This window comes from Scaptodrosophila lebanonensis, unplaced genomic scaffold (assembly GCF_003285725.1).
Source record: "Scaptodrosophila lebanonensis strain 11010-0011.00,11010-0021.00 unplaced genomic scaffold, SlebRS2 tig00000085-arrow-pilon, whole genome shotgun sequence".
NCBI classification, from domain to species: domain Eukaryota; kingdom Metazoa; phylum Arthropoda; class Insecta; order Diptera; family Drosophilidae; genus Scaptodrosophila; species Scaptodrosophila lebanonensis.
The window spans coordinates 536,586-563,605 of NW_022060564.1; the positions used below are offsets into that span (position 1 = coordinate 536,586).

Genomic DNA, 27,020 nt, shown 5'->3' on the forward strand with positions numbered 1-27,020 from the left:
GGAAGTGAAGATGTTGGTAAGAAGCTAAATGCAGCTTTCATGTGGCATCTACGGCTCTTGAAATGTTTATATATTTGATAATGTTATAATTAAATAAAATTTATTCCAAACGAAAAGTTTGCTGTGAGCAATATGATCGAAAGTTAGAAATTCACTTTTTAGGGCAATAGCGCAAACAAAACGTACCTTTATTTGTAAATTTATTGTAATTATTATTTTTTAAGAAATCAGTTTAGTTATTTTATATTTTTCAGTGAAGTTTTTACAACAAAGAAACAAACAAATGCTTGATGTCTGGCGAGATGTGAGGTAAGTAGACTGCACATTTAATAACGCATCCGAAGTGGTGTCATTTTTGTCCCATATCTTAAAATGATTTGCTCCTTTCATGACAGTAAAATCGTTGCAATAGTTAACTGCACAGCCACTCTAAGAGTTTTGCAACTCTTTAGCTAAAAATCTAAGTATTCATGAACATTTGAGTGTGCAATATAAAAGGTGTTTTATTCTTTTACGTTGAGAATTATTATGGAGAGCAAAATTCAAAAGCAACGTTCATTTCAAGTCTTGCCGCATACTGGTAGCGTACGAATATGCATGTGCCGTTTTATTTCATTTTCAGTCAAATGTTAAGCTGTGTTGTAACAAAAAACTTGATTACACATGCGCTAATTTAGTTGCACGCGAAAACATGCGCGTAATCAAAACGGTAGCTGAAGTGCCTGCCAGCCAGCACCCTTAACATCGCCCAATACTCTAGAAGCAAGAGAACAGCAGGAACATCGACTCACACTCACACTAATACTAACAATCAGCACCACTCCCCCAGCCCCACCCCCACCCACACCCTTTCACCTGATGTTGCTGTTTAAATTTGAGTTCATGTTTTGCATGCAACGGCTGTTGGCCCTGTGTGCGCTCACATGGCGCACAACAATTTAATTTATGCAATGGCAGCGCGCAAAAAAGTATGCAATAAATTTTTAATTTAAATCAAGCACAACCCAACAACAACACAACACTGGCAAATTATTAACATATGAATGCAGCTTACCCGCTCAAGTGTTTGCTGCTGCTACTACTCCTTTTTATTTTTAAATTTGGTTTCGTTGGTTGTCCTCCTGTTCCCTGATAGCAGGTGGGCTAGCTTAAGGCTGATGTTGTTGTTGTTGTTGTAGTTTTTGTTGCCTAATTGAGGCCAACGCACAAGCAAAGCGATGAGCAAAGTGCATGGTGCGATATACAATCCACAATGGCCAAACTGTAAGTAATAGAAGTATTCGTATAATAAAACAAATGTAAGCTATTGCATAAAATACAAAAGATTATGCAAGTAATCTTACATAGTACGACTTAAGAGGGCGACTGTAATAATATAAGTATAAGTGGGCACGAAACAGGACTGGCAATTAGTCTAATACACTACAAAAATTCTATAATTGATTATTAAGATATTTTTAGACGATAACAGAAATTTTGCTTCAATGAAGCCTCAGATGTTTGAATATGATTTCGGAAAACTATTAATGTTATCTGTTGTGTCAGATAGTGAATATACTATTAATGTGTATCATATGGACAGTTTAAAAAAAATAAACATTAAAATGAAAACATAAGTTCATTTGCGAAATTCGATCCAAAATTTTGTTAAAAACAAAATTGGCGTATGTTGCTCGATAATGTGCCGTTTCATCGGCCGATATTTGTAAGCGAAGTTTTGAGAAAAATAAACATTCCAGCATCTCCATATTCACCAGATTCACCATGAAAATAAAACGATATAAGGAGATGTTCAAAAACTTGCTAAAATGCTTATTAATCTTGCAAGACTTTGTTGGTGATTTTGATGAATAAAATAAAAGCATTTGGATAATATATATTGGATATATATATATATATACAAGTATATAACATATCCATGTAATTAATTTAAGTCCTCTTTACTTGGGACACACCTTTTAAAAATGCAAACAATAATTTTCCCGGAATTTAAATCACAGACCACCCAAAATATACTGCACCATGAAGAAATTGGACACCACGTCTGTAAAAGTAACGCTACTACATATGTTTATCTATATAACAAACGAATCCATTTCACTGACATTTTCTGAAATTTCTTTTTCCTTATTGTTTACTGCATTATGATCCAAAATGTGACAGGAAAAATATATACATACTGCATTAGACAGTGGCTTTTTAAGGTTTAACTTTTAACTGATTTCAGTTTCTATTAACAAATAGTACTGAAAAGCTTGTTGAACGTTAATGGTTTTTAGTTAAGGTCTTCCACTTAGTTAAGTGCTAACACTCCATTAGCAATTTTTTAGGTACGTGAGATCAGTTCCATTTGCAAGCCATTTGAGAAGACAATCTATAATAGATAGTATGTTTAAATACAAGTTTACATTTTTATTTGGAACATTAGACATAATCAATCAATTGCTTCGAAATAGTGCAGGCAATCTCTCTATTCACACTATTCACTTCCTTTCCCTTCTGTTACTGCGTCTTAGTCCTCTCCTTGTCCACGCGTGCCACAGTGCACAGCTCCTCGAGGGTCTTGTTGGCCTGCTCCATTTCGACCCGCAACTGCGACAAACTGACCTGGATGCGTGCCATACGCATATCGCCCGCCTTCAGCGTCATCTCCTGCTTCTCCGTGAAGTCTGTGGCATCGCCGTGACGTCGTTGGGAGCGCCCGGCATGCGCATGAACCGGAGTCGGGCGACTGGTCACATGAGCCGTCAAATTGGTTGCCAGACGATTGCCTAGTATGTGACCCTGGCCATGAACATGAGCATGGCCATTACCTTCTGCAGTACTCGGCGCGTATAGTCTTCTGTTATTTGTTTCCGGCATATTTATAAGAATTTAATTAACAAAAATTTTGGTTGCCAAATTTACGTAGTCGAGAGTGTAAGGCGTATCGAATTGTTTTCAAATGTATTTTAATTTTCACTTGCGACAACATTTTCATTGCTGCATTGCTACGTTCCTACGACCTGAAAGGATTGTGGGTCGACAGTGAGGGGGGAGATGGGGGTTGGGCCGAGGGGAGGACAAGCTCGTTGGAGCGTTGCGCTGCGCTTTAATTACACTTAACCGCAAATGATGCAGCAACAGCGGCGGCAAAACCGGCGGCTTGCGGTTACCGGCCGCCAACTGAAAAATATAATCAAGTTGAAATGGTATATTGATGTGTGCATGCAAATGTGTGTATGTGAGTGTGAGCGAGAGTGTGTGGAGGAATATGAGATGCCCTGCACACAATGTACGATAACAAGTGGTGAGCACAGTTAAGCGGGCTGCAAACGTAATTATGTGCAATTGCATGAACTTGATATCCATGTGCACTGTAAAAGAATTCACACAATACCGCTCAACGCTGGCTACTCTACCAATTCTATTTCTCCATAAAAGAGCAATTACTGCTATGTTTGAAATCGACACTAATAGAAAAAATTAAGAATTATGTACTCCAAAAAAAACATTTTTTCCATTTTCCAAATCTTCAGTAGAAACTGAAGGTAAAGTTATTTTTCCAGATTCAACTGATATTCAATTTGTTGATTTATTTTTGATCGAAATAAAAGCATTATTCGAAGTATCGTCCATTGTGGCAGGATGCTCGACTATAGTCAGGGAAGCATAACGATATAAAAGTATGAAAAATATGTAAAGCATACGAGCAGACAGGCTGGCTGCCGCATGCCACATGGGACGGCAGACATAACGTAGATGTTGCTGTTGTACGGCTGTTGGGCTCGTTGGGGCACGCAATTAATTAAAAATACATGCAACATGGCCGAACACGCTCTGATCCCCGGCCATCGTACCATCTACCACCAACCGTACTCATACAGAAAATATGCTGCATTAATTTGACCGCAAAGTGAGCGCCGAAGGACCAACCCAAGCCATATCAAGCCATACCAGCCCGAACCAGACCAGTTCAGAGCCACATAGTTTGGGTAACTATGGTAACTGGCAGGCAAGTTGGTCTGAGGGTTTTTTCTTCTTTTTTTTTTCGAAAAACTGCTGCCACGAATATTTTCTCTATCGCTACTAAATGCATTAGCCGGGGGTGTGTGTATTGGTGTATGTGTGTGTGTGCGTGTGTGTGGCCTGTGTTGTTTGCGTGCGTATGTGTATGTGTGTTTGTGCATGTCCTGGTTTGTTTGTAAGTGGTCAACATGTGCGTCGTCCTGGCTGCCTCTGCTGACTGCGTAAACTGCGTTCGTTTTGTAAACAACATCGTAGAAAACAAATAGTTAGGCGAAAAAAGTACAAGGAGCGCCGGCAGGATTTGGAGTTGGAGGATGAGTTGGAGCTATAACAACAGCAGCAGCAACAACTAGCCGCCACAAGGACATCAAATAAAGTTAAACAAACAAGAGCATTAAGTGCATTGCTGTTGTTCTTGCTGTACGAGTTGATTTTATTCTTGTTGCTGTTTTTTTCTCCTTGTCTCCTGTCTCCTGCCTGTTATCTATCTATTCAAGCAATAACAAAAACAACAACAACTTCTTTAGGTGATTGCTGCAAGGCTCTAAGCGCCCTGCTGCTCCTTATTGATTTTCTACTGTAAGCAATATTTTTTCGCATAATTTTTTTCCCTTCTTGCCACTATTTGCGCCTGTCATTATAAGCATGAAGTGTTTTTTGTTGTCCTTTTTGTCTTTTGCCTTGTCTTGCGGACACGTCGCTCGGGTGTCAAATGCCATTAAATGTCAAGTCCAACTAACCAAAGGAGAATGGCGCCCAAACGGCCAGGTAGCTGATTGGCCAACAAAAGTTGCGGTGCAAGCGGAAAAAATATCACTTACCTTTGCCGGCCCACAGACAAGTGGCAAGCTTTGACAATGTTTTGACAACTTGCGGTACGGATGTCCCAGAGTGGAACGTGTGGGCCATGAAGAGAGAAAGATGGATATTGACAATATCACAACTACGGAAAGGAAGCAACTTTAAAGATGCAACTATAAAGTAGTCGCTTTAGTTTACAGAGCCTTATGGTCGGCTCTAGATTATCATATAATTGTATATCAAATTGGGCGATGTGGGCAAATAGAGGTCGAACACATCAACAACACTAATAACCAACAAATAATATATTCGTATGTACCAAAATATTAAGATAATATTACTATATAAAACGCACAATTAATATAATTGCAGTTTGGAAGCAAATCGAAGATGATGAGTACAGATTTTTCTGTCGCCCACTGACATAAATTAAAATTATTTTCTGAAAATAGATCGATTAAAAGTCCATTACCAAACGATTTATAAGTATCACACAAAATGTATATATTTAGTCGAAAAACGTCACATTGGATCGCTGATCGCTAAGGTAAAGGATACTCAGGGAAAAATATGTATAGTACTCGTATTAAATAAATACTACACATATTTAATATCATTTGTTCACTAGATCGAGATAATTTAGGGAATCCACCAACTTTCTAAGCGGCTATCCATTCATAAAGGTGAGGGTTCAAATGTGTATGTTAGTATTTCCTCTTCTTATATTGTCCATATGTATCTTCATTAATAGAACAAACATTACTATATGCGTGATTTTAAGATCAATGGAGATTCATTACCAAAATACGCTCCCGAATTAAATTTCACCAGCATTGTGGACTTATATACAAATCAATGGAAGATGGGTTGTATGATCCTTTCGGGTCGTCTAATAAAATCCACGCGCAAATCCCAGAGGGTTGGATAGTGAATTAAAAATGATTAACAGAATTGAGAGTTGAGAACTTCTTATCCAATTTTGTTCCCTTTTTGAACTACATACTTACATTTACATTCGGTTTTTATTTTTATATTGAAAATATTAGGATAAATCTTGTTTGTCTATTTTCCGTGATAATGAAAAATTTAAATATGTATAAAAATTTCAAAATAAATACAAAAACTTATCGAAAAAAGGAAAAGTATAAACTTAATTAAAACCTAAATCATTGAATTTTTAAATAATAAAGGCATTTTTTTTACAGTCATTGATAGCTGTATTCAATTTTTCAGCCTTTCCTTCATTGCTTCCATATGTAGATTATTGTTCTTAGAATATGTACAATTACTTTTTCTGCTTATCACAATTTTAAAATGATTCAACAAGGAAATTTGGTAACATTTTGCTGACAAAACTTCAATTTTTTGCAAAAGACTTTCGAATATATGAAAAACACATGTTTATGAATGAATTGCTGCTCCAAAATCGTCGATTAACAAATAGAGACACCGCTGATACTGTTGGCAATACAAACAGATCAGTCAAGAACATTTTAAAAGAACTTTTCTGCCCCGTAAAAGTCAAATAGATGTCGATAGAATCAAAATTTTGCACTTTGTCCAAAAATATCAATTTATACAATGAAATCAAAACGAAATTTTGCTCAGAAATACTACTTGTATCAAAATATTATAATTATTATGATCGCATACAATAAACACACAGTTAATATAATTGCAACTTTTGCAAAAATTTGGTTTTAATGTGTGCAGATGTTTGTGTCGTCCACAGAAAAGCGGTACAATTATATTATGGAAATAGATCCATTAGAGCTCTTTAGTTCGGCTACATTTAAAACGATTTTTCAATACTATACCACATAGTACATTTATTTTGACGCTTAGAAACTTTGCAATGGTTGGACTCTACAAGCTGCTGCTGCTATTCCTTTTACTGCCTGCTCATTGGATCGTTGAGAATAAGGTGGCTAAGGTGAGGAAAGAACATATACTTATGTACACATACTTGTATTATAAAAAAGCCACATACGATATATGCAATATATGCAATATTAAATTTTTATCAGCTCGAGATAGTTCTAACTAACATCAAATGCGAAAACTATATGCCCAGCCTTTTTACCAATCTAACGTGCGCTTTGAAATCCAAGAAACTCGACCAACCAGTCGCCGATATGGAGTTCTTCCTAGTGAAAGACATTTATAATATGACGGCATTATTTTCTATCAAGATCCTGCGAGGCAATTTGGTGAATAATATAAACGTACGTGTCGATTATGGTGCAGGAATAAGTGAACTCCAAAATTATTTTGTAAGTCGCATTATATTTAACGATATGATGAAGCACAGCAACTTTCCACTCGGCGTCTCATGGAAAAAGGTCAGAACTGAAATGTGTATTTGGTATTTCAAACTCTAATATTTTCCATTTTGATCTACGGTTATAGAACAAACGCTACTATATCCACGACTTTAAGGGCAATGGAGATGCATTACCAAAATACGTTCCCGAATTAAACTTTACGAGTACTGAAGACTTCAATATAAATCAACGGAAAGGGATAAGTCTTATTATGTCAGGTCGTGTGGCTAAGGTTCTCTAGAGAAAAATGCATGCTTTCTTAAAAAACATAAACGTATCGTTGAATATATGAACACGTATTTAATTAAACTTAGTTGGGAGCACACAATTTTTCAGAACACTTCTTAACCGACTCAGTTCATCAAGGGAATTATTATATTATGAGACGCTATGTATACAAGTAATTTGCATTTTAATTTCTAAAACATTTATAAACATATGATTTAAGAAGAAGAGGAGGAAGTCATAAGGTGAACTTTAAACATTGGGAAGCAATGCTTTTGATAGACACTCTTAATTTGCAATTGAAAATAAATTGGATATATCATACTAGTTAGATACATATACTCCGGCAATAGGATTATTTTTCTCTACATTTAGCACTTAACGCCTTACTTGACTGGTGTGGCAATAAATGATAATGATGATAATAATAATAATATTGCTATCTGCATCTTTGCAAGCACTAATTGAATGCATGCTTTGGTAAACTTTTCTGCATCCGTATCCGCATGCTTGGAGGCAGAGACTTGCAGAGCAATAGCATCCAGATGATAAACGACCACGGCGAGCAATAGGAAACAAACAAGCATTAAGGCAAAAATATTTCTAAACAAATATTATTTATGTGCTGCCTCCGCTGCACACAACGCCACTTACCAGGCCAAAAGTGCTTCAGAGAGCTTGGCAACAGTTTGAACCTACGCCTTGGCCCACTCCGCTTCGAGTGGACAACTCAAACGCCAGTCGAAATTTATGTGCACTCCAGAGTATAATTAAAAACACCTCATAAATAAACACGAATGACTGTTGCCAAGAAATCTGCCGTCATAATCGAAGACCAAGCAAAACATCTATTCAACAAAATTGTCATCAAAATTGAATCTCGAAAGAATAGAGCATGTTCTTTTAAGCACACGCCTAAAGCCTTTTATATTTTGAATTCTACAACAATAATTTACTTTATGATGAAAACAAACAATGAACACCAGAATTTCTACACGTCAGATTCATAGATTTCAATAATGAGTGAAGAAATGGATCAAACACTCACGTTCCTTAGCGAATTAGAAACAAAGAGAAAACGGCAGATATTCATTGGAAAACTAGTATACCCGTTCACCCTTTGGGTACAAGGTATAACTAGACGTCAGATTCCTTCGTTTCTACCATAATTAGAGAGATGGCTCACATGCACTTACAACAAAGAGTAAATATTAGATATAATATGCGTCTGATATCTACACGTCAGACGTCTACATTTCAACAGCCACTACATTGATTAAAATTGGAAGGTAGTTAGTATTAACGCAGATGAAGCCGTTCATAACAACTAACTTACTAGTTTTTAAATAAGTTCCTATGTGCTTTATGAATGATATTCCTTTAAGCTTTTAGTGAATACCGCAGACACAGCAGTTGTTGATTGGACAGGAGCTGTAAGCTTTGGTATTTCAAAGAGTCTTCCTAGAGTAAGACACTTTATTTCATTTACTGACAGTTAATTGTCTTATTCTCGGAATATTAGACTCGCTGACATCCCGAGCAACTGCAATCTTTGCAATCTGCAATCTTTGTTAAGTTTGAGAAATGGTTAATTTTTCAATGGTTTTCCGTCTATTTGCCTCGGCCTGTTGTTGAAACGAAGCTTAGTTAGTTGATTGATAAATATTGATATTAGTGCGATACAAATTATGTATTTAGTTATGACGAATGTCATTTGTTCGGAAATCGCATGCACTATTACCTATGACGACAATCCATATAATGACGAAAGCACCCACCCCTAACTTTTTAAATGAGCTAGACAGTTCATTTCGGACTTTTATTGAAGAAGAAAATTATAAATAGTTGTGAGTACGCATGAATTCCAACATTGCGCGTCGATTGGCATCCATGGAGAATGGTGAACGGGCATGGGGTAGCTTCTCTTTTAGAATGCACTCAGCCTGACATTCCTTCTTGGTATTGAAGAGCTTCCGAAACTGGGAGGTACAGTTGCGTTGCTGGCGCCAACATTTGTTTTCAAGCACATTATAGAAGAACCGATGGTAGGGAGGAGGTCCGCACGTTTGATAAGGCACATCTTCCACTTTTGCAAGTACCTTTGTAGGAGCCCCAATACATGGGTAACGTACTAGTACGGGTGTTACTACGGTTGTTACAATTACAACTTGTCCAGGATCGATTGTTGTGGTTTTGGGTGAGGCAGTAGTAATGATCTTTTTCTTCTTCAACTGATTCCTATACCGGACTGGACCGAACTGGTAACGAAGGCGATTTCTTTGTATATCACTAAATCGAGTACGAAGCATTTTTCCCATTACTGCAACGTTACTTTTTTGTTTTAATGAAGGTAATTGTAAATCAGAAACCGTACGTATTGGTTGACTTCTAATCAAAGTACTTGTAGCTTTGCGTTGTGAATGGGAAAGTTCAAACACAGGCCTTGCTGTTGCTGATCTATAGTGGGGCTTTGGAAACACGTCTATTGAAATCTTTAGTAAAGACGGGGTTTTGTGGGCCGCAGCTGTAGTTCTTCGTTTCAGATAAGGTTGCATTGTAGTTCCTGATTTTAAAGACGCCTTTTTTAAACGATGAGCTGCAATTGGTTGATTGACAGCTAGTGGTCGTTTTCTAACGCCTATGGGTATTGGCTGAATGATCCCTGGTGTAGGCACGGGGACAAGATTGTAGGGTATGTTTCGTCTAATGGCAATGGCGTACGGTTCGATTGCTGGTTGTGGGTTTTCCATGGCTACCTTGTCAGTTATATTTCTAGATATTTTAATGGATATCTTCATTGGTGATGTGGGTATTGGCCGCTTAGCATTTGAATTGTTTGGTTTCTTGTTTTGAATATTTTTCGAGCTGACTGCGTTGTCTTGTTTCACTGAATTTATTTTGGAGGTGGTGGGCTTTTCATCGGTGACCTTTCCAATATATTCAAATTCACGAGGTGGAATTCCAAACACACCTGTAGTTATCCAGTAAGCTCCAAACAAATATTTTCGAGTTGTTCTGAAAGGGGGAGGTTTTGAAACTTTGCGAGACATGTAATTATTCATTCCAGATCTTTGTTTTGCGGGTGGTGCTTCAGTAGTTGTTGGAATTTCGGATGGTTTTTCAGACACAGTAATCAGCGGATTAAGAGTAGAAGTTATAATTGCTTGCTTCAAGAGCACTGCAGTAGGAGCGGGCTCGGGATCTGTATCATTGCAACGTCTTTCTTTCTTAGTAGTTTTGGGTGGTTTTTTTGACTGACGGACTTTAGTCCATTCCTCAGATACTATTGCAGGATTGAAGGTATCAACGGTGATTGCATTGTGTATATTAGTATTCAACTCATTGATAGGTGTGGTAGTTAATGGCGGAATGCCAAACACATGAAATCTCGTTTTTGATGGCAACAAATAAGCTCCAAACAAATACCCAGGTGATGAGTAAGGCGAAATCGCAGTGGAGGGAACTGTAGTTCCTCCCCTGGTCTTTCGCATCTTGTTTTTAGTCCGGTCGGCCACATTTCTTGGCTTGATCTTCATTATATAATTACTTGTTTTCGCATCAAGTGCGGTTGCTTCTTTGGGGTCCTTAACGGAGTCCGTAGCATTGCTTAATTTTAATGCAAGCAGCAAAATAAGAAGGAAAACAGCATGCAAATGCATGATGATCAACAACAAAGATTCACTTTTCTCTGGAGAGGCTCAGTTGTGTGACTGATAAATATTAAATATAATAGCAAATTTAAAACGCTCAGACTATTATGGTTTGATGAATTGTGACGAATTGGTTTTGTATGAAAAAGGCATGAAAAATCGCTGAAGCCTGAAAGCATTCTACGTACGAGTACGTATGTGAAGTGAATAGCAAATGTCGAATGGTAAAAGCATTTAAGGTGTTTTGCTTGAACACGTACACACAAAGGTAACCATTTGCTGTATGAATCAAGTGCAGGCGTTGCCCACCAGTTCTCGAAGCCAATGATCCAATGGTCGGCTGGGAAGTAGGACTGAGGGGAGACATACTCGCACACACATAAGCACTCGCAACAGAGCGCAGAAGAGAAAATCAATAAAAAGTACGTTTATCTTATTTTTTGTTGCATGCACAATGATTTCTGTGAGTGGACAACAAATATAAATCTTTGGCGAACTTAAGCCTTTTAAATGATAACAATGACCAAAGGTGGTTGGTTGGCTTGGCAACAACGCACTCCTGGATCCTGGAAGGTAGCAATAGCAGCAGCTGCTCCGAGAACAAAGCCAAATATAACAAGTGGGCGTGAAAGAGTTGAGCATGTACCGAGTCTTGAATGTATTGTAGAGAAAAATGTACAATAAAAAATCAAAAAGGCCTCGCAATTAAAGCAAATTAAGTAGTCAACCACAAAGGACAACTAGAGAATGTAAAACAGATGACGGGTTATCTGGGGCTATCCTTTAGCTCACCAGAGTTTTAAAAATTTCAACACCCCTCCTATTACATTTTAAGGTAGCTTGTAAGCTAACACATACAAGTTTTGGGCAGTCATAAATCACGATAGACTTGGCAGGACGCGTTCGAGTAGTGTTCTTAGATTCATAATTTTAAACAGTCCCAATATACCCTTCCCCTTCCAATCATTTTCTTAGTAAGTTGTTTTATCTGAATACTAGTTTCGTAACCTTTCAGATAAACAACTTTAAATGGATTATTGGAAATAATATTCGCAAGGGTTTTATTCTGTTCTATACAATCTTTTTAAAATCAGTCCTGAATTGGACAATCATTAAATTTGTTAAGTAAACACTTGACAGATAAACTACTTATAAACTATTTAAAGACTACCGAAGGAAGCTCTCTAGGCTCCTGCAGGTGTTGCTCATATAAAAGGGCGTGGCGCTAATGATGCAGAGACATTTATTTCCGAACTGCTGAAGAATCTCTGCATTACAGCGGTTTCTCAATTTACCCGTAGGTCCAGGCTGGTTTCCAGTATGGCCAGTATAGCTGAGCGACTTTCTCTGGGCAATAATATGGGCATGCCAAGAGAAAATTTGTATGAATTTATAACACAGAATATTTGACAAGCAACCAACTAATAGCTCTTCATATATTTAAGGGTGTATATAGTATATGCACGAACCCTTTTATCCATCTAGCCCATCTAAGCATCTTGCATGTCTCCCTTTGCTTCAAAATGCATTTATGCAAAATAACATTAGTGCACTAGACCGTTATAATTGTCATATTAGAGAGGGAGAGCCATACAGACTCGTATATAACTTGCCCAAGTACAACAACAACAACGACAACAAGAACGACAACAAAAAAACAAGAAACAACACCAAATCACAACAACAAATCACAAACAAGTGGCGAGTGAAGTGTCCAGTGACCAAAGGCTTCAACTCCAGTGACCAGCGGACAGACGTGGCCAGACTGTTGTCGCTGCATTTGCGAAAATTGCTTAATTTAGCGCAAAAACAATCTAATCCACTAGCCAAATAAGCACTGCTGGGTCTGACAGACTAACCCTTCAGAGACGACAAACAACTTTTCAAATGAACAAAACATAAAACATAAAAGCATGAAAAAATGAAATAATTCCAAATTTGAAGTAGTTACATATGTATTATTATTAATTTGATTTTGTTTTTGCGAGTTAACAACAAAAATATTCGCTTACACATACACACACACATATACATTTTCCAATTCAAATTACGCATTTTTGTTAGCCATGCCCTGCCGGACAAATGCGGGGAGTTGCGAAAATCACGGCGATGTTACGTCGGCAAAGGACACGTCCAATCAGTTGGTCATAGACCTGGATGGTGACAAGGGCGACAATCCAGCAATCGAATTGAATCACTGTTTTCTAACTGACGTGGAAGTTAGCCACAAGCAGATTACCGATCGATTTGTAGAGCTGCTCAATCTATTTGATAGCTACACCCAAATCGTCGTTGACGAGCAGAATTCGAATAACAATGTCAAGCCAATAGCTTTACGACGATCCCAATCCGAACTAATGAAGCGTAGGGACAGTAAGTCGGTTTTCATCATCAGTATCTCATGCAGGCTGCGTTTATGTGAAGCCAAACATAGATCTTAATCATCAATAGCTCATCTGGTTTTTCGATTGTTTATGCTACTGCAACAACTTATAGAAAGGCTGACTCATTAATGCAGCAATACATATAAGTAGCAATTTATTTATCAAAATATCTCCCCTAGACCAACATGAAGATCTTACCAAAACATCGGCAAGTCTTGGCAATATAAAGCTGTCCGATTTAACGTTGATGCCGGCGAAGAAATCAACATGTGAGGTGAGCATACAGACCTCCCGAAGTCTGCTCAAAGAAAAGCTCATGAAACTGAAACCGAAATGGACCGAAAAACTGCAACAGCCGAATGTTCAAGGATACTTCATTCCTAAACCCCAGCACACACTGCACATTGAGGTCGAGTCGGTGAGCTCAGCGACGGAGTTTCAACGTGCCCGACTTCGTGTTCGCCTTTGGAAGGTGATTACAGATATGATTCAAACAATGTTTGAATGCTTTTACATGATCGGCGACAACTTCACTTACGTCCTTTTCGTCTTCTTCTGTATGTGGTGTGTGTATCTCCTTATAGAGCATTACTACAGGTTTCTACAGGGCAATGTTAATCAGAATGCGGAGCTTAAACGCAGGCTGGCTACCATGTCCATGCAAATGAAATGAAGCGTGGAAGTCAATACTTTAAAGTTTAAACAAATAAAATATGAAGCCAAATATATTTATCGAAACATATTCGGGGTGCAACAGCACATGATGGCAAGACTACAGTAGAGTGCCGACGCAAAATCGGTTAACATATAGCAAAAGCGATCAGCTAGAGGGGGGCGTCGCATAATAGTGGGTGCAGGATAGGAGAGCGCCTCAAAATAAAGTGTCTGCCTGGTGAGCTCACAGGGTGCGGGCGCTTGTAGGGCACGGTTGGCAGGCGTATTTACGCCATCAGGGCGCTTCTGCAAGCGCGGCTGCTCAGTCTGGCAGCCATTCTCGCGATAGGTCTTGACGCTTCTACGGTAAAGCTCCAGCTCATCCTCTGAGTTATCTGTAAAACGAACAACGATCAGACATTTTGATGGAACCCTAAGATTCAATTTCAATTCAGCTATCAGTCAACTTCATACTACACTCGAGATGAATGACCGATGATTGATGTTGATGTAGTGCTGCTATAGTCAAAGTTTTTTCTTGTGAGGCGACACATGTAAAGCTTTGACAGTTTCAGGCCTGAGACTAAGCTCTGCTCTTCCACAACTTCAAACATGGTCGATACCAGCCCATTTACCGTCAGCAATCGCCTCTGCTAGCCAACTATGCCAATGATAGCGATGCTCTATATCATGTGCATGACTGCAGATCTCCGGATAACTCGCTCCAGACTCTTGACGATTCATGTGCAGAACCTTTAAGGTTGCAGTGCTCCCTTCATCATCCTCATCCGGACAGACCGCAAAGCCTAATAATTGAAAGAGTCTTTCGCAACTAGAGATTTTGTGAGCGGAACTCTTGGATGCTTCCCAAACTGGCCTGGCGGAATTTTCAGCTTCGGTAACCAAATCGCTTATGAGCGAGTGCACAACACTGATCGCCGTTGGAGGTTCATTGCATTCCATGGATTAAAAGGCGAGTACTCCAGATGAATTTTGAGAATTTTCAAACTTTTGAGCAATAAATAAAAACATATTTTCGGTCAAATGTCAATTTTGCAATAAACGCATTCAATTTATAATTCAGTCAAAGACTGAAACACAAAATCCCAAATTCAAAGTTTGACACAAAGAATGGATGAGGGCCAGAAGAGTGGGTCGGAAAGTGCTGATAATGGCGGGCAATCGGATCAACAGCGGGAGCAGCAAGATGGGGAGCAGCAGCAGCAGCAGCATCAAGTCGAAAGACAGCTGGATGAGCAACAGAAAGATCAACAGCATCGACAACAGGTAATGGAGCTAATAGATCGGCGTATAGCCCTATTGCCTAAGCGAGATACCCAGGAGCGGCGGCAGCACGTGGTGCTGCAATTGGGTGACGATCATGTGGGTGCCACAGATACGGAACGAGTGGAGTTAGAAATGGAGCCAAAGCCAGCGTCCCTACCCGATGGAGAACAGGCTACCTGCAGCAAGAGTCGACAGACCCTGCCCATAACAATTGATCAGCACAAGTTAGATGAGGCCAAAGTTCTAGTGAAGGATATGCTGGAGACAATATTGCCTAGGAGCGAAACTGATGAAGCTGCACAAACGGCCCAGCATCCAATTATTTGCACTGAAGAGCGCATACAAAACATTCTACATCTTCTAGATCATTTTACGCACAACCTGGAGGCTATTGAGGGGCACTTACTGGCGTCAGGAAACATACCGGCGACAAAGACGATAGAAGGTAGAGCCGATGAAAAGTCGAAGCCCCAGCTGGATATTCCTCATGAGAGTCCACAGCTGCGTCTGAGCGAAATTATGGAAATGCCACGGCCACATTGCGAGGGGGAAGTGGCAGCTGTGGCGCATTTATCCACACAAACTAACGAGTCCACCGCCTCCTTGGTGCTGAATGTGACCAGAGGTGCCAGCATCAGTAAAGCTCCGCGCAAATCCAACGCTCTACTGGACATGCGTCCACCCTGTGAGCGCAGACACCACACCATTACGATTAGTGCCAATAATGCGCCACCACGACCCCAACCCGTCCAACGACGCACCTTGGGGGCGCGCACTGTCCAGAGTCTGAGCGACTTTGCCGCTGCCCTGTGCTTGTGCCTACAGGTTAACAAGGATTGCATATTCTGTCTGGGATTTTTTATTGCCTTTGTGGTGAGCGCGTCGTTTCTCACTGCTTTCTTCTATCGCACACTTAGCCTTACCACGCAAAGTATGCGCCTCACGCGCGAAATGCTTGCCACTAGCGCTACCGTAGACGGCGATGCTGGCCTACGAACGGGCTACTATTATTTTTCTCATGGCCGACATGCACGTTTCACTTAAAAACTCTCTCTCGTATTGTTTATTGGCTAACCAAAAATTTAATAAATGCAAATTGTTTTGAGAACGAGAACTTATTGCTATGATTGGGACTCGATCGACTGGCAGGCAGCCAGAACATGCGAATTGAATAACTCTGGTTGCTCCACATGCACATGTTCGCCAGCATCCTCGATCACAATAACATGCACCTGAGAGTTCTCGCGCAGCTTCTTCACCTTGACTCCTGTGCCCGCATCTCTGGAGCAATCCGCGCCATAGATGAACGTTATGCCCACGTCCCGAGGTAGCTCCGATATACGCCTCAAAAGGGGTTGCTTGGCATAGGCAAAGTGTTCGGAGAGTGTATGGAATGCGGCCTCTCCGCTGGGCATTGCCGCATTGCATTGATGAATGTATTGTGTTAGGATATGCAACTGGTCTCCCAATAGTGGAGCGAAGCAACGCAGAAGTTCTGGAGATTTGGCTGCTATTAGCCAGGTGCCAAAGGGCCCAGCAGCTCGTAAGATCCAGTACGGATTACACCATAGAGTAGCGCGTTCGAGTACGCGCAACCAGAGCGGGTAGGCGCTTAATTGAGCTCTCGGCTGCTCATTAAAACCCCAAGCATTGGCCAGCAATAAATGCTGTACCCGTTCTGGATAGGTCAGAGCATAGCTGCTGGCTATAAAAGCCCCCAACGAATGTCCCAGTAGGATGACACGACGCAGCTTGAGTTCGGAGCGCCAGGCCTCCAGAGCCTCGACCATCTGGCGTTCACAACTCAAGGGCTCAGCGGAGAAGAGTGGCCGCGAGCTTCGTCCGAAACCCAATATATCAATGGCATAGACAGCATGATCCTTGGCCAATGCCTCCAAATTGAGCAGCCAAAGTGCCGAACCACCGCCCAGGCCATGCAATGCCACAATGGGCGTGTGCTTCGTCCGCTCCGCATTCAAACTGATCGTCCAGATGTGATCGGATTGACCCACCACGGCTCCAATGTCCACATAAAAAGCCTGATGTCGCATCTTTAGATGCGACAATAAACCTTTCTCCGCCTCACGCAGCTTTTGCGGTGTGCTCAGAGTCCAGTTGAGCAGCCATTCCAGAAACCAGAATTTGCTTTGATTGCCCGTCTTGCTGGGCTTGCTGGACATGTTCCAATGGGCGGAAGCTGAACTGTGGGGGCAGTTTGAAAACTTTTTTCTGTTTTTTATTTTTATTTTCGGAATTTAACTCAAAGCAGACGTCATGTTTGTGCGTTTGTAAATTGTTCTAATAGCACTGACAGCAGGCTTTGCTCGCACCCAATTTCATTCCCCACCCCTACCCCCCTCCCCTTCCGCCATAGCCCATATTTTTGCTTACCCACCAAGTGTGCAAGAATTTTTGTGCATGCGTCGTCGCATTTAACTGACAATGGGTCACAAAGCCGGCTGGTCGCCCTTTTGTTGTGAATATATGTGTGTGTGTGTGTGTGTATGTATGTCCACTTGGGTGCGGGAAATTGGCCACAAAACGTTCGACGCCCGCTGTGCGGCCCAAAACTTATGGCCATACGCCAGCACAAAGGAATTATTGTTAATATAGCCAGAGCGGTCCTGCCAGGCTGACCGGGGGTCGGCTTTAAATAAAATTTATTAAGCCAAAACATTGCGAAAAAATACAAGAAAATACTTGCAATAAAGCACGAAGTTTGCATGCTCTAATAAATCTGGAATCGATCAGAAACTACAAAAAGGAACCTATAATTCTATAATTTCGTGGGTACATTTTTTTCTGCCAATTCAAAACATACATTTTCGGACAACCGCTTTGAAAGTACAACTCAAGCTATGCAAATAATTTACATTCTAATACTGATGCTATTCCTAAAACAAAAACCATCAACTTTCTCTATCTGTGAATAAAATATCGACTTGGAGTAGCTTAGTAGCCAGGGGGGTTATTAATTTGTAGTTTTTATTTTAATTATAACCTGATATAGTAATGTTAATAGAAACACCGTTTTTTTAAAAAATAGAATTATAGATCACATCTATGATCGATAATAGATAAGAAGAGGGGTAAAAGTTTTATACGAAACATCAGTATTTTTCCTCCGTTTGACTTCATTCTTTGTCTGTGTTAGACATGATTACAGTTTTCTACCTGCATTCAATGTTTTTTAAACAAAAAGCTTCTTATTTTGCAAACCGATGTGTACTCTAATAAAAAGCAGCTTTCAAATACTTTTTTAACATCGTCTCTTTTGTACATAAGTACTTAGTATTTTAATATTTACAACTTTGCTTTTTTGCTTGGCTTTTAGCACATGCTGCAGACTTGATTAGAAACTAAATAGAGCTCTTTTATTGAAAAGGGCAGCAACATCATCTGACATACATGTGCGATATTTATTATGCTCTTGTCCCACATACATACATACATACATATATACATAGTATATAGATACAAACAATATATACATATATGTATGTAAGCTGCTGTCTAAGTTGGCCGAAACGAATGAGCTGCACAAACTGTTTAGATAGCAAATTTTGCAAAATTGAATTACATACGTTTATTTTTTATTTTGTTGGCACACACTCGGAGCGCTGACAAGAGTTTCTTTAGGTTTTATTTTTTTTTTTTGGGAGGGGGGTTGGGGTGTTGTGGTGTATGGGGTGTTGGTGTTGGGGCAATTAAAGTTTAGCAACTGCCAAACAAATTTTGGACACTGTTTTAAAGTTGTTGGGGGTATTCGGCAAAGTTGTTGGGGTTCCGGGATTCTGCTTTTGGGCTGTTGTCCCCCTCTTTGCCGCCATCAATAGTCGTAGTAGTAGTAGTAGGTGTGCGGAGAGAGACGCGCGTTTCCGCTGGCAGGAAATTGAATTGCACAAACACGCGAAATTACATCATTTGTTAGTTGTTGTTGTTGTTGTTGCGGCACCATGGTAAACAATTTCCCGTTTACCTGCCCCACAAAAAGTAAAATAAAATAAAATAAGTAGAAGAGCTACTATACTTGTATATTGTATGGCGGGAGCTGCCGTTCCTGTCACGTTTTTAACCAAATTTTGACACAGCCAGGCAACCACTTCTTTCTTTCGTTTTTGGGCCCAGTTGCCTAGCGCCGGCGGCCTTGTTAACGCATTTAGCATACACATATATCAATTTCATTTTTGATTTGTGCAAATGGGCAAAAAGTAATAAATATGTACAACTTTTGTGCAATCTACAAAACAAAATGGCGACTTGTCAGGGTGGAATTTCACGTCGCGTAACTTTTCATAACGAATTCTCTTTTTAACACAGGACTAAGTAATTTATGCAGAGTTTTTAAAATGCAAATCACTAGACACTCGCAGATTTTCCATTTTTATTTTAGAAAAGTCACAGGCTACAGATGCTACTAACTTGTTGCCCTTAAAGACAATAAGAGCTGACAGAATTTTCTTTGTACAATGCGAATAAGTATTTTATGCAATTCTTAAAACGCAAATTCCTAAGCAATTGCAGATTCTCCATTTAACTATATGGATCATAAAATAAGGCCAAATTTTAATTGGAAACAATACATATTTTAGAAATGGCCTGCAGTTTGCTGTAAAAGAGCAGTCTAGATATGCTACTCACTTGTTGCCTTGAAAGGCAAAAGGTGCCAGATCTACAAAATTATCGTTTTAACATATGATTGAGGATTTAAAAGTACAAATTATATATGAGGAAAAGCATAAAGCTATGGATACTACTAACATTCGCTTACAGTTGAAAAACACTTGGAACTCAGGAGCGGTGCCACAGCTGGTGAAACATATTAAGATGTGTCAGTAGTAATTAGTGCAGAATTTGTGAAATAAAAGTTACTAGACAGTCAACGATTTTTCATTTTACTGCATGTAGCATAAAATAACTTTGCAGTTGGAAATTATATGTAATTTAAATAAGGCATACAGTTGTCTAGGATATAACAGGCTAGGGATGCGATTGTCAGGATGTGGCCAGTATTGGCCAAAAGAAAATATGTTGTTCCTTCGATTATGACTCTCTGAATATTCAGGAGGCTTTGTTCAAGACAAAATTGTCATTTATTTATATTCAATTTAAAATATTATTATTTATTTTTAGTAGAAATATTTTAAAGCTATTTCTTTTAATTTTCGCCACAAATTCGTGTACTTTCCATCTAAAAATGAAATTCGTAATATCAATCAAAGCAATTCTAATAATTCCCATGACGAATCGTCACGAAAAAGATTTTTTATTTCTATGCAAATTTATTATAGAGACTTTCGACTGTCGATAAACGGAAAAAAGTAATATAAATGTACGCGCAATCAAAGTGATAACAACAACATCAACATCAACAGCAGCAGTGACTAGACAACAATTTCAAATGTCGTACGTGTCGATATATACGCATGCTATATACATATGTGTACTATACATATGTACATATATATGCATGTACTCGTACGTATATGTAGGCATATGTCTGGCCGTATGGTGCGCAAAACTCAGTCAATGTGCCACTCCCACTTAAATGGCATTTTCAAAAAAGGATGGGGCTGGCAAGGGAGTCGGAAGTGTTGGAGGGAAGGGCTAGCGGGCATAGTCGCAAATTGGCAGTCGCTGGCTGTCAGTTGAAAAGGATTGGAATTGTTGCCACTTGCAGCAACGCGTTCTCAAAGTGTAACACGTTTCAAACAAGTTTAGATGCGCATCGCATACACATGTATCCGCAAGTACGTGTATCTTTTGGGCTCTTCTTTAGCCACCGCCACCGCCACCACCAGCGCCACCATCGTAGTGGCTGTGCAAAAAGTCATCAACGGCCAGCCATTTCGTACCGCTCCCTTCCGCCAACTCAGCTCAGCTCAGCTCAACTCATCTCATCTCATCCCGTTCAGGCTAGGCAAAAGCGAAATGGCTGACTGGTTTGACGGGCTCAGCTCGCCTAGCCCCGGACTTGGGCTCGGACTCTAACTCGGACGGTCGTTGTGTCTGTCGCTTTGTCTGCCGGCGAATGGGCCTGCGTTGGTTTTGGCCACAATTTGTGCCCTCAACTCAAATGAACTCGCGGCCAGTCAAAAGAGTCGTTAAATTTTTTTCCGTTTTTTTTTTTTTTTGTTTTTTCTTCTTCTTGTGCACTGCTCTCAAGTTGAAGAAATAGCAGCAGCAATACGAAGCACTGTTTGACATACCAAAGTTAATAGCGCAAGTTTTCAAAAGTTGCACATGCCAAATGTGTGTGTGGCTGTATGTGGCATCTCTATCTACAAGTATATCTATCCATGTTTCAACTGAAATTGACCATTAAAGTAGGTGTAGAGTAGAAAGGGGAGAAACAGCTTTGTTTTCAATCATTTTTAATTTCCCTTGAAAATCTTCAATTTTTCGACCAGAAAAATGTCTACCAATTAGGAATATGGAACCGAATAATCATAATCCGACAGTTTTTTAATGGATCAATGTTTCGTTTAATTATATTAGATGGGACTTCCTGTCACCAATTAGGCATAAATATATAAAATATTTAAACAGTGTAAATAAAATTATTAAATAAATAAGGTCTTTTCTGCTAGTATATGAAGCAAAAACTATGAAACTATGAACCGTGAATATAACTTCGTTTGTGAAATTTATGTTTCTAAAAATGGCCAAGCAAAAAAAATTCCAAAAATTCAATTCTTATTTCAATTGTTGCTTCTTCAATTGAACATCCAAACAAATTATAGATTCACTTTTTCATAGACATATAAGGTATGAAAATCAAACCAGAGCCTAATAAATATGCATTTGATTCTATATTCGAAAAGGACTGTCTATCGGAACATTTCTCTAAGTGGATAATTCATTTCTACAATTTTCTAATAAAAAGAACCATCAATCTATCAAATGGCAGTTATTGCCATACGAAAACACACAGTCGTATATTTATAAACGATAAGATAAGATATTAGCACATTTGGAAATATTCAATTCAGTATAACAAATCCAGCTGTTTTACAACTTATGGCTGTCTTATCATTCAACAAATACATGTCGTTCATATCCAATTTGGCTTTCATGGGGTATTTACTGTTTGTTTGGAATTAGATTGAATGTTCTTAGTGCTCGTGAAAGCTTCTCACAAAACTTGATAAGATAACAAATATTTGAATTTCAATATAAAAGAACACGTGTATAAGTATGTTGCGATTTATTTTAAGTAATTATGACATAATAGTCTAGATATCAAAACGAGGACTGCTGTCAAAATTAGAAGACTAATTAATATAGCTAATCTAATTAAAGAAATCCTTTCTAAGATGGAATGCTTCTATAACAACTTTTAAAACAAATGAGCCTTCATCATACTTAATAAATTAAAGTTAAATCAGTTTTGTCATTAGCAGCTATATAGCTCTATATTGGTATCAATTAAACAATAACTATAGAATTAACTAAGATTAGGTTGAACTAATTGCGATCAATTATTATGCAGATTGCACATTCGTTATTTTTTGAATGCAAACGAAATATTGGAACTGACTACAATCCTTTAATCCAATTAGGTATTCCCTAATTACATTCATGACATAATCCAATTAATAACATAAAATACAATTACGGAGGTATTTGCACCCCTGCATACAACTATCGGGGACAGCGAGACACTCTAACGTGGCGTATATTCATAAAGCATCAATTTTTTATGTGATAGGTAGAAGCACACAAGGCGTATAAGTAATATGCAATAGAAACTTTTAGCTTGAACAAAAGTAGGCTGTAACAGAACTGAATAAAATATTTACAATATGCACCGCCCTATGCCCCAACCACATATAGGCAGTATCCTACTGTTCGGTTTGCCATTGGTATTCATAAAAAATGTATGTGTCTAATTCATATAAGAGACATAAGTGTGGGATTACATGGCGTATGGGTAATATTTATAAAACAACCTTTAGACGTGCAACGGTGTGGTTTAATTAAATATTATCATGAGGTGGTCAATTCTTTTAACTTTAAGCTTTGCACAAGGGCTTGAGTTACCTAAACAGCAACTGAGGGAGCCAATAAAGTAGCTAGACCCAATTGCTAGCTATGGCTAGAGTTAATAATTTGCATATTTTACAAGAAGCACTTCACTAGTAAGTTCCAAAGAAGCCTGAGCTTTAGACGGACTTTTTCAGGAAAAGAAACACAACAAACAGGAGCTGTCTGAGGAACAAACTCTTTGTCTGTCTGACCAGAGACTTAGACGCACATTTACGGAAACAGGAGCTGTCTCTGAGGCGCATATTTTTGCGGATATACTACAACTGGGTAATTCAGTTAATTCGTTTTGAAAACTCACCTTTAAATAAAAGCATTTAAAAGTTTTTTTCGCTTCGTCGCCTCAGCTCTAGTTGCGCATCCTGGCGGCCATGTTGGTTCAATGCAGCAGCTGAGGGGAGCAACACGGGGGCGTCTCGTACCGAAGTCTGTTTCACATGTTGTTGCTGTTGTTTGTGTGCCTCCTTGTGGTGGTGATGGTGGTGGTGGTAGTGGTATGTTGTTCGTTACTTTATGTTTCACTTATCAACACTTTATAACTTCATAGTTTGGTTGTTCGTTGAATTTTGTTTCTATTTTTTCATGCAGTTATTGATTTATTGTTGTACGGGCACGGGTCTTACGCATAAATCAAGTTTTTCTCTGGTTTCTTGGTGTTTTTGTTGTTAGTTGAAATTAATAATTTGAAGAAAAAAAACGTTAATGTTTATGAACAACAACAAAACGACATCGACATCGACAATGACAACAACGAGAAAACGCGGCTGCGAAGCCCACGCAAAAGGCAAATAGCCAAATTGTTGAGAAATGAAATGAAATAAATAGAAAAGACAAATTAAAGTGTAATAAAAAAGAAGTTAAACCACTTTTTTCGAGGCTGCTGACAATACGATACTACGAGTATAAAGCCAAAGCTGAGGCAATGTGCCACAAAGCCAGACCGCAGCCGAAACCAGCGACAGAGTCTCAGAGTCGGAGATGAAGGAGACCAGCAACCAACAAGCAGCAACCAACAGCTGAAAAAAATTTAAAATATAAATAAAAAAACAGAAACAGACGATGGCGACGACTGCGATGAACGGCGAACCTTTTGAGAGCCGGTTTTAAAGAAAACAGAAGAGGAAGGAAAAAAATAAATACGCTCGGACAAAAGTGAACACAAGTTGCAAAAACGGCAAAACGCAAGTTGCAGCAACTTTAAATGAACTGACTGACTGACTAACTCACTAACTGGCCAACTGGCTAACTGGCTAGCTGGCCAACTGGCTGACTGGATGGCTGCCTGGCTGGCTACTAAAGGGGCGAAATGTGCGCGAATGTGTTTTGGATGCGTTTGCGACGGCAGTCAGCAGCTGATTGAAGCGCAGCGCAGAAAACTTGAGAGCACAGCACAGCACAGGACCTGCAACCGACCGACCGGGCACTAAAACGGCCAAAAGCAGCGCGCGGATGTCAACTTATGTAAAGGCGAAGCGTTGACAATACACTGCCTGGTTTGGGTGTTACAGAGGTGGCTGCCTGGCTGCCTTCCTGCCTTGCTGCCTGGCTGCCTGGCAGTTAAAACCTTTTCCGGTATTACTTCAAACTTGGCCAAAGGCGCCAAACGCCATGCGTGCAAGCGAGATGGCAAGCTGCAGACTGCAGCGCAATGCAATTTGCAGGACAAGCGCACACAGTAACAGGGCAAGAGGAAAAGAGAGACAGACCAATTGACTGGGCGCGAGCGGTGGCCGGCGCCGTAAAAGTGCGGTAGCTTCGTTTCTGTTGCAGTTTTGGCGCCTGCGCCTCACAACTACAGCTGCTCGCTGGTAGGCAGCAGGCATCTGATTTGTTTCATACGCTCCACTCGTAGGATGAACGGGTATACCAGAAATGTGTGTAACCTACGTACATACGTACATATGTGTGATCAGCATGTCAAGACGAATGGAAAGAGATAGTCTGTCTAATCAGTCTGTCTGCCTGTATGAACATCGTTAATAGCTAGGGAAACCAAAATTTGAATGCAGACTTGACTTATCCAGATGCAAACTAAGTACATACGTTACAAGCCTTATATACCGGCATTATTTTATAAAGCTGCCAGGGGATCGATAGTTGAAATAATCACTCCTTTTGCTAGTCTTACATTTTTAAAGCTTCTATATCATAATCTCAAGTTGTATCACAGTAGGTGCAGTATTTAACACAGCTGCCATAGGAACAATCGGGGCTAAAAACCAACTATTTTGTTTACGAATATTATGAAATAACTGATGTTGATATTTAAAAATACATTATTATACTACGCCGGGTGCTCTATAGTATATCATAAAGGTATCATAGAAACGATTGGTTTAAAAAATCAATTTTAGCCCCAACAACTGTCTTGTTGATTAAGAAATTTAAGGAAGATTTTTAATAATGCCTTAAGATAATCTGAAGTTTCATTAAATTCAAATTGCTGCCATAGCCATCGATCCTACAACAAAGTTTAATTTAGCTGAAGGAGGACTGTGGTGAAATGTGGCCGGTGCAGGGTATCCAAGAGACGTGCTTTAGCACGTTTAAGCGTTCTGCTCGTTTTTTCTTTGCATGCGTGGGCTTACTGCCGACGTCGTTGTCGTTGTCGTCCCTACATCGGATTTTCGTTACTGGCGCGCGCTGTTGCTAGGGACCCGAAAAACAGCTGCGCGAGAGCAGCTGATTGCTCCGCTTTTATGCCTAGAACTTTATTGACATGGCAACTAAGCGGGCTAAAGTAACGGCACATGGCAGCGGCTTAAGACAACGGTACACACATATGTAAGAAGCCACATATACATACATACATACATAGTACATACATATAATGTTTGAGTGTTTGTATGCATATTGATTAGGTTGCAGCGTACGCGTGCCCAAGAACTAATCACTATGCTACCATGTGAGAGAGCAGCATCATCAAATGAATGCCGCTGGGGTTAATTGAAAACTGCTGAAGAAATAACAGGTTCGGTCAGACAAAAGCCAATTGTGAATTGTTGATGATACGATTCACACACACACACGCACCGACACTCACACACTCACATGAACACTCGCATGAAGAGCAACAGCAAAAAGGACGCACAAAACGAATGTGTAAAAATCAAATTCGCCTATGCAGTAACTGTGCTCTCCAGCTCTCAGGCATGCCTCTCTCTCACGCACACACGCACACACACATGCCATGCTAACCACAATGGCCCCCACGTTAAACCTGTTTCTGTAAGAATTTACCGACGCCGAATAGAACTTATTACACTTACTTTAAAAGCGCCTCAAAACTTTGGCCACTTGCCACCAAATCTTTCGCACAATTGCTGCCGCGGCCGTTAGCTTTTTATTATGTGTGAGTACACATGTATGTATGTATGTTTTTTTGTATGTGTGGTTTATATTACTTCAGAAGTTTTTTCTGTTATTGTTTAACTGCGATTATTCGGCTTTAGCGGAATTCCCGTTTACAACGCGACGACAACGACTAAAGACACACGACTAATGCGACACCTACCTCATAGGAAGTGCACCGACACGTTCGACCGACACTTAGAAACGAAGAGCGCAAAACATCTGTTCATCTAGGGAATCAAATGCCGACTGCTGGTACCAACCACAGCTGCACATGCTATAAAGAGCGA

The 27,020-nt window shown here is 39.6% G+C and overlaps 4 protein-coding genes and 1 long non-coding RNA gene across 7 annotated transcripts; 2 read left to right on the forward strand and 3 right to left on the reverse strand.

The window, feature by feature from the left end:
* Positions 1-1,060: 1,060 nt before the first annotated feature.
* Positions 1,061-26,953, reverse strand: LOC115626423. 2 transcript variants are annotated; one of them, XR_003995594.1, is made up of 3 exons: positions 26,649-26,953; positions 23,681-24,028; positions 1,061-1,261 (listed from the first exon to the last, which is right to left on the reverse strand). It is a non-coding gene; the product is annotated as an uncharacterized LOC115626423 (long non-coding RNA). The 2 variants fall into 2 exon arrangements; XR_003995595.1 differs by lacking the exon at positions 26,649-26,953 and adding an exon at positions 24,246-24,342.
* LOC115626422 lies at positions 2,388-2,904 on the reverse strand. Its single transcript, XM_030521791.1, has one exon. It carries the CDS (start codon positions 2,860-2,862, stop codon positions 2,503-2,505), a length of 360 nt encoding a protein of 119 aa, XP_030377651.1. The 5' UTR covers positions 2,863-2,904; the 3' UTR covers positions 2,388-2,502.
* On the forward strand, positions 12,967-14,121 carry LOC115626420. 2 transcript variants are annotated; one of them, XM_030521789.1, is made up of 3 exons: positions 12,967-13,381; positions 13,572-13,864; positions 13,977-14,121. In XM_030521789.1, exons 1-3 carry the CDS (start codon positions 13,075-13,077, stop codon positions 14,058-14,060), a joined length of 684 nt encoding a protein of 227 aa, XP_030377649.1. In that variant the 5' UTR covers positions 12,967-13,074; the 3' UTR covers positions 14,061-14,121. The 2 variants fall into 2 exon arrangements, with proteins under 2 accessions (XP_030377649.1, XP_030377648.1); XM_030521788.1 differs by having other exon boundaries at positions 13,572-14,121.
* LOC115626421 lies at positions 14,083-15,079 on the reverse strand. Its single transcript, XM_030521790.1, has 2 exons — positions 14,682-15,079; positions 14,083-14,441 (listed from the first exon to the last, which is right to left on the reverse strand). The coding sequence occupies exons 1-2, from the start codon at positions 15,007-15,009 to the stop codon at positions 14,122-14,124; spliced, it is 648 nt and encodes a 215-aa protein (XP_030377650.1). The 5' UTR covers positions 15,010-15,079; the 3' UTR covers positions 14,083-14,121.
* On the forward strand, positions 15,113-16,447 carry LOC115626419. Its single transcript, XM_030521787.1, has one exon. It carries the CDS (start codon positions 15,178-15,180, stop codon positions 16,375-16,377), a length of 1,200 nt encoding a protein of 399 aa, XP_030377647.1. The 5' UTR covers positions 15,113-15,177; the 3' UTR covers positions 16,378-16,447.
* Positions 26,954-27,020: the final 67 nt, after the last annotated feature.